This window comes from Suricata suricatta, chromosome 7 (genome assembly GCF_006229205.1).
Source record: "Suricata suricatta isolate VVHF042 chromosome 7, meerkat_22Aug2017_6uvM2_HiC, whole genome shotgun sequence".
Lineage (NCBI taxonomy): Eukaryota > Metazoa > Chordata > Mammalia > Carnivora > Herpestidae > Suricata > Suricata suricatta.
This window is the reverse complement of record NC_043706.1, coordinates 126,446,853-126,460,884: the sequence shown is the minus strand read 5'-3', so window position 1 is coordinate 126,460,884 and position 14,032 is coordinate 126,446,853. Positions and strand designations below refer to the sequence as shown.

Sequence of the window (14,032 nt, the reverse complement as noted above, 5' to 3'; positions counted from 1 at the left end):
TTTTGCCTTTCACTTTGTCTAAAGATATGGACTTCTGTAAAGAAGGAACCTCCAGCCCATGCTTTTCCTATGGAAGATGGGTGCCCTGCTTCAGCAGGCTTGTGTTACCAGCAGCTCTCCTGCAGAGGACGCTGTTCCTCACACTTATTATTGCTTTGCCAGACCTTTGGCCAGACTCAGCGGTCACTGAGTATTGCCATGCTCTTCTGCTAGAAAGGCAGACCTTCTGCCCAGTGGGACAGCTCTTTCTGATGCCAAAAGGAGAGCTTGTTTCTCATGATGAAAACATGTGTTGTTCCATTTGGCAGAGTTAGGATCAGTAGGTGGAAATATAGAGCTCTGGACCCCATAAGGCTCTTGGAATAAATCTTCAGAGAACTAAGCTGGGAAAACTACATGGTGTTACAACACTCATTTCCTTTTCTCGACATTTACTTAGTATCTGCTTTGCCCTAAAGTCTCACAAATTGGATAGAAAAAAATGGATCTCCAACAAAAAAGAACTTAGAATCTATTAAGGGAAAGAGACATGCAAACCATAATGTAGTTGGGATGTGAATAAAATGCATATATACATAGTCTCCTGAGCTCTAGAGAGGAATACAAACTCACAGGCTCTGTGCTGGCTTAGGATGGAGCTCAAATCCCTGATGGGCCACTTGCTAGGTGAGAGACACTAGGCATGTTATTTCAGTATTCTAAAATATCCTTGTAGCAGTGGTGCTGGGAAGATTAAATGAGAACGAATGTGAAGAACCTAGCAAAATGTCTGGCACAGAGTAAGTGGATGAACACGTCGCTTCCCTTCTCTGTGATTCCCTCTCAAAATAGTCTCCGGAGAAATTATTGGGGTAGTTATTCATACATCATTTGTGGTATCTGGATCGCAGACCCAACTGCTTCAAATGTCTTCCTTATGTGAAGTTTCTGGACTCTCCAACTGGAGGTCCTTATGACCAACTGGGCAATCTGAGGGTATCTTTGGACTACACACCTGAAACATTTTCTTTTTTCTTCTTCTCTTTCTTCTCCTCCTCAGACTCTTCCTCCTCCTCCTCCTTCTCCTTCTTCTCCTCTTTCCTTCTTCCCCTTCTCCTTCTTCCCCTTCTCCTCCTCCTCCTCCTTTTTCTCTTTTCTTTGTTTCTCATTCTATCTCCTATGACTTTTCTCTCTAAGACATCAAGCTCCCATTCTATTTTCTGGACACAGTTTTGAAACTCTCTGGTGTCTCAGCCCCTGATTCTGTAGATTTCTTCAACATCAGCTTTCCTGTATGCTGCTTGCTCTTACCATTTAAATGCATCACAATCTCATGAATGTGGTCCTTGTACCATCACTGTTCTCCCCTTGGACAACACTTGGTAGATACTTTACCTTGCAGGTGTCTTATAGCAGAAGGTGTGAATAATAGGAGCTCACTTGCTTTGAAGACCAGTGAAGTCTCTATTGAAATACAAGGGAATAGAACTTGAAATGTAAGGGAACAGAGGAAGATATTAATAGCTTAAGATACTGAGTCCCTCTATTGTGTGAGCCTGTGGGGCTCAAATAAAACAAAGATGCAGCCTTCTTATGCCTCTGTCTCCAGAGCTTTGCTGGAGACCCAGGGGTCTGTCAACTCTCACACATTCTATCATAATGATGAAAGACAATGTCTGGCAGAGCATTGAATATCCAAATTCTGGAGTTAATTTTAAATTTAGAGTTTCAGGGGGCACGTGGGTGGCTCAGTCAGTTAAGCGTCTGACTTTAGCTCGGGTCATGATCTCACGGTTTGTGGGTCTGAGCCCCGCATTGGGCTCTGTGCTGAATGCTTGCTCAGAGCCTCGAGCCTCCTTTGGATTGTGTGTCTCCTTCTTTCTCTGCCCCTCTCCTGCTCACACTTTCACTCTGTGTCTCAAAAATAAATAAATGTAAATAATTTTTAAAAATTTAGAGTTACAGGTCCCACCTTCCTCATCATCAAACTGTACTCTTCTTTGTCACCTACCTGGTCTGTAGGTCTTGTGTGATGTTCTCCAGCTTTCATCTACCAGACATGTTGTGAGCAAAATCAGACCATTGTCATTGTTTTTTGTACCAGTCTATTTCTCTTGTTGTACCTCTTACAAAGTATGGGGAAGGAATGCACACATTTAATAAATAGAAAATATTTATTATACAGCATTATCAAGGTTGTTTGACAAAGGCAGTAATGAGCCAAAGGAAAACACTTTTACAAGAAGCTAAACAAAGTGTATAAGCACGTCTATCAAGGTGAAAAGTATCTTCCCTTTAGGTATAAGATATGTCCGTGTACATTTCCAATTTTGAACAATTATCCTGTAAGAGGTAACATCTAATCATGATAATATTGGGCATTCGGAAAAATAATGTGATTGGTGTTGGAATTGTTCACCAGATGTTTTAGACCAAAACCTCAGAACAAACCGAATCATACATAGTAGAGCAGTTTTCCTGATCTATTCTTACTTTTAAAAAATCTGAACGCACAAGCCCTGTGATAACAAGGACACATGTTAGTGGCATTAAGACATAAAACGTGTCTCACGAGTAATTGATAGCAGGTTTTAGTTGCGAGTTTGCCAGGAAGTTGACTACCTACTAAGCACGGGGACCGTCTAGTCCCTCATTCTCCTTCACTACAGTGAAAACATGGAATTGAAATCCTTGTTTCAGTCAGCAGGTCTTTCTACCAAAGGTGTTACAAAATAATTGTTTAAAAGAAAGGCAGTCCATTCTTGTCATGGAACTGACTAAACTTGGCAGTGGAGTATGGGAAGGCATAAGAAACACGAGCCTCAAACATCGAAGCTGATGTTAAATTCTGAACGAATGATGAGGCGGGTATTTAAAGATTCTAAGATGATTTTTGGCTGAGAAATCAGCTTCCCCATGAAGGCAGCATATTCAAATATGACTGCACATAAGGCATAAACAGATATTTCAAGGGGTAAGATTCATTCCAGAAATAATAGAAGAAATCGAAATGGCAAGAGAAATCACTTTCACTGGGTGTAAAAAAAAGGATACAATTAAACAACTGGATTACACGTCCATGGATTGTACACACCGTACAAAACAAAATGTAAAGAAAAGGGATGACAGTGAAAAGTACGTGGAAATGAAAATGAAAAGAAAGCAAAAAGTGATAGATAACTTGAGAAATTATGACCAGACAGAGAGGTTAGCATATGCTTTATAAATAAACATTGAAAGCTCAAGTCACTGCGGAAAATCTTTTTTAAAAAAATCTAAAGTGACCTGAAATCATCTCAATACTTCAATCTTATGTCTTAATAATGATGTCTGAGAATCTATAAAATGTACTTTTTTCTTGTAACCCACAGTTTTTGTGAATTTTTAACACAACAAATTTTCAAGCCACTTCATTATAACATATTCCACATCATAAAATATCTGAAAAATAGTTCCCTTTTAGAAGAGAGAGGACCATCTGAGCAGCATAGGAAAACCATTGGACCACAGCATCAAACTGTCAAAGAGCTTTTGCAGATGTTGGTGACGGCATATAAAACATTATTGGAACATAAAAATATCTATACTATATTGGAAAGACAACTTCTAGTTGCAGTTACAGTGACGTCACAGTGCACAGATTTTATTATCACAAGTATACGAGGACACAGGAACACATTTACTCACAAGTTACAGGGAGTCTGCTGACAATAGGAAAGAGTTACTTGTCATTGAACCAGTAATAGTTGCTATGCGTACACCATGAAGATGGATGTGTTTCTGTAGTACAGAGGAGAAACAATGGCACCAAAATACACATACTGCATCTTAGAAGTTCAACTGGTAAGTATTATTTGCTACAGTAAATGTAAGGGTACAACTTTGCCACATGGTTTGTTCTCTTTAATTGAAGGGCAGAGAGGAGCCCCCTTGGCACGAACACAAGATACTCCACAAAACATCTTCTGCCAGTCTGAAAACAATCGCTCGTTCTCACCTTTTCTCCAAAATCACCACTATGGGAGTATCCAATATGGGGCACTATTTGTGCTGACTGTGTTCAAAGCCTCATGCGTACGCATTGTCTTGCTTCTCATTCTTTCCTCCCTTAGCACTCCTGATGAAGCACTTTTTGGTGATGATTTTGCTGATTCCTATTTTCCTAAATAGAGAGAAATCACAGAGCGGCAGGGTATCCATACAGGTTTTTCCCAGTGGGACAACAAGCCTGGCCCTGGGTGAGGTGCAGTGGATGAAGACAGGCTCCTGATGACCAGGAGTCTGTGGGCTCAGGAAAGAAGAAGGGCTGGAGAAAAAGGAGCTGCGGTCCCCGGGATAGTTCCACGCCTGCCCCTCCTTCACCCACCTGCTCTGTCTGGCTGCCCCACGGCTCACTACGAACACCACGAATACCATGATGTCAACTAATGATTCACCTGGCTGGTCCGTTGGTCTCTGTTCAAGCCAGCCAAGTGTGTGTGGGCGTGTATATCTATGCACAATGTCCAAGAGAGGAGATTATTTGTGTTGATTTTATTATTTATTATTTATTTATTTATGCGGTGAAAGTTGTTTATTATATGGGATTGTGCTTTGTCAGAATTCCCTTTCTTCCCAGAGAAAGCTTTTGAATGATCCATGAATCGAGATCCTTGCCCGGGTCACCTTCCGCGTACAGAGCACAGTTCCCTTGGGCCTCACCTAAGGCAGCAGCAACTCTTCCTTTCCTGCTGACTTCACCCTCCTCCCTCATCGCCTCCTCCCAGCCTTCCACACATCTCCGGAGGTGCTGATGCTCCCTGGATTCTCCTGCTTTTTCTACGCGTCTCCTTACAGGGTGGAAGAGCTTTGCTTATAGTCCCGCAGAATGACGGAGGCGTAGGTCACGTTGGGAGGGGTGCAGAGCACCGACTCGGACACGGGGGAGCTCGGCACCGAGCTGCCGGAGGCCACCGAGTCGCGGAAAGGCGACGGAGGCGTCAGGGCGGGCGACTCCTCGGGGACCGGTTTGCTGGCTGCCTGCAGGTCCTCGTCTTCCTCTTCCAGCTCGTCTTCCTCCGTGTTCCCTTCCCGCTCGTACAAGTACTCTTGCAGGAGCTTGAACCTCTCGCTGTCGTCCTCATCCTCGTCCTCTGCGGGCGGGGAGGCGGGCTCCTCCCCGAAGGTGCTCAGCTGCAGCGGGAGCATCTGCAGGTGCTGCGGGGGCGCGGGGGGCGGGTACAGCGACCGCACCCCGCACCCCGGGCCCCCGGGGACGGCGAGCACCGCGTTGAAATCGGGGATCCCGGTGCTGAAATTGTTGACCACTCCCTGTAGCTGGTCCATCAGGGACTTCTGCGGTTGCGGTGGCTGCTGGAGGGGAGGGGGCAAGCCCTTGGGGACGGCCGGCTCGGCCAGGAAGAGGGGGGTCTCCTCTGTGGTCAGGTGGGGCGGCAGAGGCGGGGTGCTCGCCGCGGGCGGCCCGCGTCGGTGCGCCACCGTGGAAGGACTGCTGGGAGGGCTGAAGCCAACCGGCTGGGCCTCCTCCTCCTCCACGTTGTAAAGGGTCTTGGTGCTGGTATCTGAAAAGGTCAGGCTCTTGCCGGAGCCCTGGTAACTTTTAGTGAGGGGCTTGATGACGGCCGTTTGGTTGCAGGCCGTCTCATTGGTCTTCACGTGCACAGAGAGGCGGTGCCACATGTGCTGTCCCTTGGGCACCTGTCTTCCACCTGGTTCAGACCATGACACAGACTTGCCATTAGAACTATGAATAAAATAGAGATGGATTTATTTGCAGATATATCATGTACACAGGGTAAGATACATACACATTAGATGTGATCCCAGCTCAATGCTATTTGATCCCCCCCCTCCCCACTTCACTCCCACTGTAGGCCTGGCCTCCAAGCCCTTAATCTCCCCTTATGAAAGGTCAAGACCAAAAGTTGCAGTCACCTCTGTGGCTGCAGTGATTCCATTCACCCTAAGACAAGGCAGAACAGTTTGAGCCTGAGAAAGTTGTAGGGGAGAAAAGCCAGCCTGTTGCAGAAATAGGGATTTTCATTTAGGTCTGAAATTTCACAAAGTTATCACACACCCACATACACACACATACCCCTAAGGTAACAACAAAATTGTCACTCAGGGCAAGCCTCTGAAAGATTCCAAAATTGATGGAGGAAACAAATAAAAGATAAAACTCTAGTTACACATGGACAACAGGACTAATTGACCGGAGCTCTTGCCTCCCTCTCTTCTCAGTCCCTGAAACAAATCAAAACACACATAAAAAGCTACTCTGGTGGTCCTTTTCGGTTATAAAATACATGCTTTGAGCTGCTCCTGCTGCTATGCAGGTGCCAGAGCAGCACGGTGACACACACGGCAGCTGTACGAAGGGAATAAAGCAGATGACAGAAAACCCGGACCCCTTCCACTTAACTGTGTCATTACTTTTTTTTTTTTTTTTTTTGGTCTGATGCATTTTCCCCGGCCCTTACAATGGATCACAATGCACGGAAAGGCCCCGATTCCCAGCAGCTGGTCTGGGATTTCCACACTGGAGATTTTAACTAGGTGTGTAAAGGAAGCCCAGCAAAATACAGATGCTTGGACCCTGGGTTAGTCCTTCACCATAGTTTGTCACGCAAATGAGACGAAATGAAGATTCAGAAAAAGAAGAAGTTACTGAGACAGAGGCCTGTTCCTGGCCTTTTCCTCATTGAGCTTTGGAGAAGAAAACTGTTAGGGTACAGCCAGACTCCAGCCTTATCAGCTTGCATCTTCCTGGGACCTTTATAAAACCAGTTAGATAAAAGGAGGAGGAGAAGGAGGTGAAAGAAGAAGGAGGAGGAGGAGGAGGAGGAGAAAGAGAAGAGGAAGGGAGGAATAAGAAGAAGAAGAAGAGGAAGAGGAGGGGGGAAGGAGGAGGGGGAGGAGGGGGAGGAGGGAAAGAGATGTATTGTGTGTATCATTCAAACTCTATTCTGTATGTTATAATTAATAACTCTGGTCTTACTTTTGGACTTTTAGCTGCTTTTATTCTGCATAACTTTCAGCAGATGGTGGTACCTTACCACAGCATACTATTAATAACAGCAGTGTTAATACTTAAATCAGGAAGTATATTTTTTTCGTGTGTGTGTGTGTGTGTGTGTGTTCAGTTTGCTTTTTCACTGTATCCATGAAAACAACAGAAAAAGTAGCCCAGTGTCAACACATTTTTGATGTTGAAAGGAATAGGGATAAGGAATATTTTTTTCTTAAGTGGATGTGTGAAATAGATTATTCTGTATCACAGTCTTTTGTTTGGGAAAATGCATGAAATGATCAATAGTTAATATAATGGTTTATTTAATCATTTTGAAGATACAAGAATGACTACTTCAAAATTATATGTGTGTCACATTTATGATGACAATAATGTTTTGACATTTTATATACTATTATCTTGAAAAGTGAAGTGAGCCAGTAAGTATGGAGTCTTGCAGAAATTCTGATACCTATTATATAAAATTCTGGATATAAAAGTCTCAAAATAGGTATAGTGGCGAAAATTTTGATCTCATTATTTGGGAAAAGGTAGTTCCTCTGTATAGCTTATAATTTATATACTGTATTTTTAATTGTCTAAGAAGAATCCCATCTCCAGAATACTATATGAAAATTAATATTTCTCTCAGATATATGCTTAATATATTCCCTGAGAATGTAGAAGCCCATGTAGATGCGAGATTACTGACTTTTCAGCTTTCACACACTCTTGAATACCTGACTTTCTTCCGAGTTGAGTAAAGTCAAGAGCAGATCGGTGTTTCCAGTACAAACAGCACTGAGCCAGCCGCCAAGACCAGAGTCCACAGTTCCTCCTCTGAGTTTGAAACCCTGGGTAAGTTCACCTCCAAGTTCCTTCTTTCCCAGTTTCCTCCACTTCCTACTCGACTCACACCATTTTTCTCTGTGCAGTCGTCATGACCCAGAAAGTATAAAACCACTGATTTGCTTCTTGCCTCATCTTTTAGATATGTTTTAGTGTACCATCCGACCTCAATGATTTGCATCACATTTAATTGCAGTAGAAAAATTCTTTCCTTCTCCTAATGCCGGCCACTCAATGCTTACTTTTAAAAAAATCATTAAACCAGAAGCGTGCCTCATGTCTTCATTTAGTTGTGTGTGTTTAAGAAATAAGTCTCTTGAGAACTAGTCTACACCTCACGTAACCACCGGGCTTACATACCTCAACAAAATGGTCACTCCAGTCTCCATATATGCTGGCAAAAAGCTATGCTTGTATTTCTGAGACCTGCTTCACTCACTCACTCACTCACTCACTCACTCACTCAAGCTAGCTTACTGCCTGGGGTTCCATGTGGGTCTCTTTTTAAGTCACATGCTTCCTATGTTAATGGTATTATTAATCATCTTGCATGTAGATGTAATTACAATTTAGTTCTGTTTTATCCAATATCTTTCTTATTCTTGTACTGGAAGATTTTCACCCTGACAATTAAAATTAGCAGCTTTTCCTTCCCTTCAGAGTCTTGCTCCAGATTTGCAGTAAAGCACTGTTTAATTAGGAAGCAGTTCTAATGTCCCCGGGCATTTATCAGATTAAGAAAATTAGATTCTCCTTTTCATCTTCAAGGACAAAATAAACTGCTTCCTGAAAACCAGAGATAGTGAAGGAAATGTATAATCTCATAGAAACTGCAGCACAGAGCATAAACTTTGGTCCTCCTGAATTAGTTGTTTCTGATGTGTAGTCCATATAAAGCTTGAATGGTCCATGAATCTACAAATATGATAAGCTTTCCTTTTAGACTGAATCAATATTATATCCTCATAGATTATGCACTGTTATTTTCAGGTGCATGTAAATGCTATTATGACAAAGTGTGCTGCTAGATGCAAGTGTAGCTAAATTCTGAGAAGCTTTCTTGTGTTTTGTGTTCAGGTGGCTACTAAAAAAATGTACAATTACTATCATCAGTTTGGGGGAAGGTTTAATAAGCATTTTGGTGTGGAAAGGAATTGCCTTATTTGCAAATGTTCAGAACCCATTGCTATGATATTAGGAAGCGAAAAATATATAAAATATGAGGCAGCAAAAGGGAATACATGCATTATAAAAATGCAATAGTACTATGAAATAAATCTCCCACTTAATCCTGGATAACTTTAATACCTTGTGTTTCAGCCATCAGCTTCTTCCTTCTATTATTTAATTTTATTCGGTTTCCTGATCCTAGGAAAAGTAACCTAGTCTAGAAACACCACATAACTGTCACAAAGCACCCCATCTTGTTCTCACTTCAGAAGACAGACGTCAGGCCTAAAACGATCTCATATTTGAAGATCAAGTGCAGTAACATTTGGCCTGAATACCTCAGGTGGCTAAATATATTTATGGATACTGGAGTTATTGGAGGACATGGCTGTTTGGCTGGCGAGGAACCAGGAGGTAGAGGGGGGTCGGTCCTGGGAGTGTGCAGGGCCAAGGGGCCTGGGGCCACAGTGCCAGCGCAGAGAGGCTTGGGGTCCTGGTTTGGTCTCTCTTTCATTAGGTAAGTATAACAATCCCCTCCAGTCAGAAAATCCACTATTTACAGCACTTTGGAGAATGGTTGGAAGTGGGTGGTGTAAACAGATGAGTATATCTTTGGCATTCAGAGTGATCTCGTCTGTTTTATTTGTTTCAGTAAGTACTAGTTACATCTGCAGAGTACACTGCTCTCTGCTCCAGAGAGGTCTAAAACGGGAATCACAGTGGGTGGGTGTTTGCGATCCGGAGGGTAGCAGCCTGCACAAGCTGCCTGAGGGGAAGCTTACACAACACCTGTCTCCCTTATGTCCAACTCAAGTCTTGGCCACGAGGCTTAATAGCTTCACAACAGACATAAGGATGGCGGCCTGAGAGCCCACAGATAAGACAAGACCTTCACGTAAGGAGTGGGGGAGACTCACTCCTTGGAACCTGAAGAGGTTAGCATTTGCTTTCTCTGAAAATGAAAATGGAAGCAGGAAATGCCATTGAGTCACAGCATGGAGCGCGTGGCTTACCAAGCTAACAAAATAAACCAAAGCTCCACATTTATGGGCACATCTGCCGAGGTCGTGTAGCTACAGTTGGGACACACAGCGGGCCTTTCAAAATGGCTGGTGCTGCCCCAGCTGAGATACTTGGCAAGGAATGCCACAGACATGCTGGATGAATACCTCACCTCTCCCTGCTTCAGGGAGCTGGGACTAGAATGAAGTCTGAGGAGTGATTCCTGCAGAATCGCAGGCATAGGACCTATTTGAAACCGTATGAGTCAGACTTATTTTCTTAGGCAACGCCAAGTTCGTCTTCAGTACAGAGGACTTCCACTGATGCCAGTTACACTTTTGAAAGCTTTCCAAAAAAATCTGAATATTCAGTATAGAGTCTCTGGAAGCCCATAGGAACATAATTAAAATTTCTCACCTTTCTGATTCACTACTAGTAAGGTAGAAAATCTCTGAATGTATTATTGGAGACAAATGCTTTTTGACTACACGGGAACTTGGTAGTTTCTGCTGATACCAGTCTTAAATAGCATTGTGAATGTATTCCTCTCCTTGGATTCTAACATCATTAGCTAGTCAGAGAACCACTTGGCTTGCTGAAATTTACAATATCACATAGTCTAAATATACAGCCCTTTTTAAAAAGTCTTTAGTTAATCACAATCTATATGTTAAAGCTATATGATACAGGATAAAAGACAACACAAAGGAAATCAGTTGGCCCTAACAGGCTTGTGTTTTCTTCAGTGAATCAAGTAAGAAAAAGACATCCACAAATAAAATGATCTCACTAACGTCAATGAAGTATGGAAGGCTCCATGATCTTTGGGCATAAGGTGTGCTGTTTTGAGAAAACTGACAAATCTGTTTTGAAGCAATGAGTAGAATTCTGATGGTTCCTGAAGTTTGTCTGAGTACGTTTTAAATGGCCACTCATTCAACCTAATCATGGTTACTGGCTGAGGAAAAAAAACCCATGCCAAGCTTATTGACGACATCATTGGTACCAGAGTATTGTCTTAGCAGAGCTATATCAGCTGCAATGATATTCCTCTAGGAAGTAGAGATGAGCCTAGGTTATGTTCCCTTTGAAGGAACTTCAAGTCAAGCATTATTGTATCTTCTGTGTTCTGTGCTACCAGACTTGTAATTTCAACAGGTCATTTCATGTTCTTCATCTCTAAACCTGGAGTCCTCATGGTTTGTTCTGGAACCATAGGGTAGCTAAATTGCCCTGTGAGGCAGGATAGATATGGTCCAGTAGGAAGCTTTATCTCCATCACTAGCCTCTTTACCTTGAATGTTCACAAAGCCATAGGAACTGAAGGTCACAGAGAGAATATCTTCTTTTGCTATTGTTTGTTGAGAAACAACAAGGGCTAAAAATAGACAGCCTCTTTTCAGTCTTTTCTGGATCTTTCACAGTCACCAGAAAGAAAGCTTAAACAGACCCCATTCTGAGAGCTCTTAACAACGAACCTATTAGCTTCGCAGATTGTTGCATTTTTGTTTTCTTTTTGTGTCACCTACCGAGAATGTACCCACTTTCAGCGTCTGTTTTTTCTTTTAGGCACTCACCTTGAAGTCATGAAATGTTAGGTGACTCTCCTCTCTTTCTGGCCCTGCTGTCACGGCAGGACAAGCACATCTACTATCCCCATCAATCCCTTTTGACAGGCAGCCAGCCGCTGTCATAATCATGATCTCCTTGCTGTGCCCTTGGTCAGACTCAACTCATGCTGCAAGAAATGCTCAATGCCTTTTGACTTGGGAAAAGCACAGAGGTTGCATCCAAGCAGACTAGAGTGGCTCTATCTAGATGTGTGGAGCCCCCTGGACCACCACCTGCAAGAAACATCTAGTGGGGCCACCATATTTGTCTAAGAGTCAGTATGATTTGACTGAGACCACTCTCTTTCTATTTGGGCTTTGAAGGGAATATCAGAACACAGACTTCCCAATGCACTCCACTGAGTGAAGATAAGAGACTCCATGGCCTCATACACTGGCCTCCACAGCCAGGTTCAGTAGCAAACATTTGAACCAATTGGGCTCTTCACATCTGAAGAGCTATTCAGGCCACAGACACCTCATCAGTGGGCTCCCTCCTGCTGCAGGAATGTGTACCTTTGACTCTCCCAGGAGTTTGAAGGGCTGTAAAGGAACAGCTGAAAATGACCACAGACTCTGTGCACAATGAATTGAACATGGTCTATGTTCTTTTGTTAACTTAAAGGGACACTGTCAAGATCTAAAGGTCAAAAATTGGACCAAACATGCACCATTTTTATCAGATGGGGAAAATCTGATAAAAACACTCAGGATCCTGGGGAAATAACTATTTTTCCTTTTTATAAAGCCCTCTTTTCATGGGATTCACAAAACCTTTGTTTTGTGCTCCCCAGGGTGTGGAGGGCTCACAGCAGAGGCCCATGTTCGTGCCCATCCCCTCAAACTGATATTATGGAACTCTCCATAGAAATTCAAGTTACAGCTTTTACTTTAATGCAGACAGGATCATTTCAAACATTTGTGCAACAGCAAAAAGGCAAAAAAAAAAAAAAAAGCAAAGAAAGAGCTCTGTTTGCCAAGGAAAAGCTGACAAATTTAAGAAGGGGGGAAATTCACTTTCAAGCTTGTGAGTGGGAGTCACAAACAAAAGTGAATCTCCACTGTTGGAAAAAGTGTTGCATCTTGCTTTGAAACTTAAGAAAGCAAAAAAAAAAAAAAAAAACCCAACAACTTGACAGTGTCCTTTTAAGAACGATGGACAATCAAATTAAGGCAGTCGTGCAAACCATGGCACGTCAATGAGTCCTCATTCTTGATGGCATGCACCACATCTGTTTCCATGTTAGAAAGTGGAAAAACCCAGGAGAGAGAAAGCAAGGGGCAAACCACTATATTTTCCATGCAGCTTCTCTTACACATTCACTGCAGTGTGGGGGTTTTCAAAGCTGCACATGTGCCGACGGACATTGGCTGGTGGGCGAGAATTCTGGCTGCCTCTTCCTGAAGATTGAAAAGAAAAAGACACCCAGTGAGTGAGTGGTTATACACGGGTACAGATATAGTGCTTGCACCACTCAGGCGGTGCCTGGGCCTGGGTCTATTAGCCTGGCTCCTGAGTCTTTCTCCACGTTATTCCCACCCCCATGTTCTGTGTCTTCCTTGCACTGCCTGGCTGTTTCTCACTGCCACACTCATTTCCAAAAGCCACATCAATGGAGTGCATTCTGTCTTTTATCGTATGAGACCATCTTTTTCCAAGTGGCAGATGCTGTTTCTGCTGTGTATATGTCTGTCCAAAATCAGCTCTCGTCCTCCATTTTTAACATCCCCCTTTCTTCCTGGTGGCAGCGGGCTCCACCTCCACGCACACTGATATGGGCAGAATCTTCCTGCCAAGCATCCCTCTTAAAGGATGTTCATGGATTAATGACTTACATTGTGAATTTTAGTTGCATTGCTAATTTCGTTTCATATTATGTTTTCACAAAAGCATTAATGTCACTTCCTATAAAGTTGCATTTATCTCTTGGTCACAGGACAGAATATGTCTAATGGTGGAAAGAGGGAGCAAGAGATTGGAGGAATCTGCCACGTGGGGAGAGTGTCCTCTCATTCCTTGGTTACAACCCTCCTTATACAGCACATAGGTGACCCGAGAAGGGGAGAGGATCATTGACTGGTCATGACAAAGTTAATGGAGCAGCCATGGGCAGTTGGCCTTTCCATCTTTTATTAGAGTGAAGAGCAGTGGGTTTTCCCATGAGTTAAGTAGCACTCAGTGGGATACAGTCATCTTGTTATTACTCCACATAAGACAGCTGCCAATCAGAGAAAATAATGTCAGGATTAAGATGGTAAAGGTGAGCCATCAGCAGGTGCCGTGGGTGGTATCGATGTGGTTGGTTGAATTGGGGGAATGTTGATATTAAGGAACTCTCAAGGATGAAGGCCCTTACAGGGGTATCTAAAAACTGACAATGATTCCCTATGTATCAGCATTGGACCACCTACT

General features: G+C 43.1%; 1 protein-coding gene across 3 annotated transcripts in view; it reads right to left on the bottom strand.

Moving 5' to 3' along the window:
- Positions 1-2,134: 2,134 nt before the first annotated feature.
- The window catches only part of GRM1 (glutamate metabotropic receptor 1), a 401,855-nt gene continuing 389,957 nt past the window's right edge, over positions 2,135-14,032 (bottom strand). The window contains exons 8-9 of one of the 3 annotated variants that reach the window (XM_029945288.1): positions 12,936-13,020; positions 5,677-5,722 (exon numbers count right to left, since the gene is read on the bottom strand). In XM_029945288.1, coding sequence (XP_029801148.1) covers positions 12,960-13,020 — 61 coding nt within the window. In that variant the 3' untranslated portion in view covers positions 5,677-5,722; positions 12,936-12,959. Of the gene's footprint in view, positions 5,723-12,935; positions 13,021-14,032 lie in introns of all 3 variants that reach the window. The other 2 variants (XM_029945287.1, XM_029945289.1) reach the window with 2 other exon arrangements.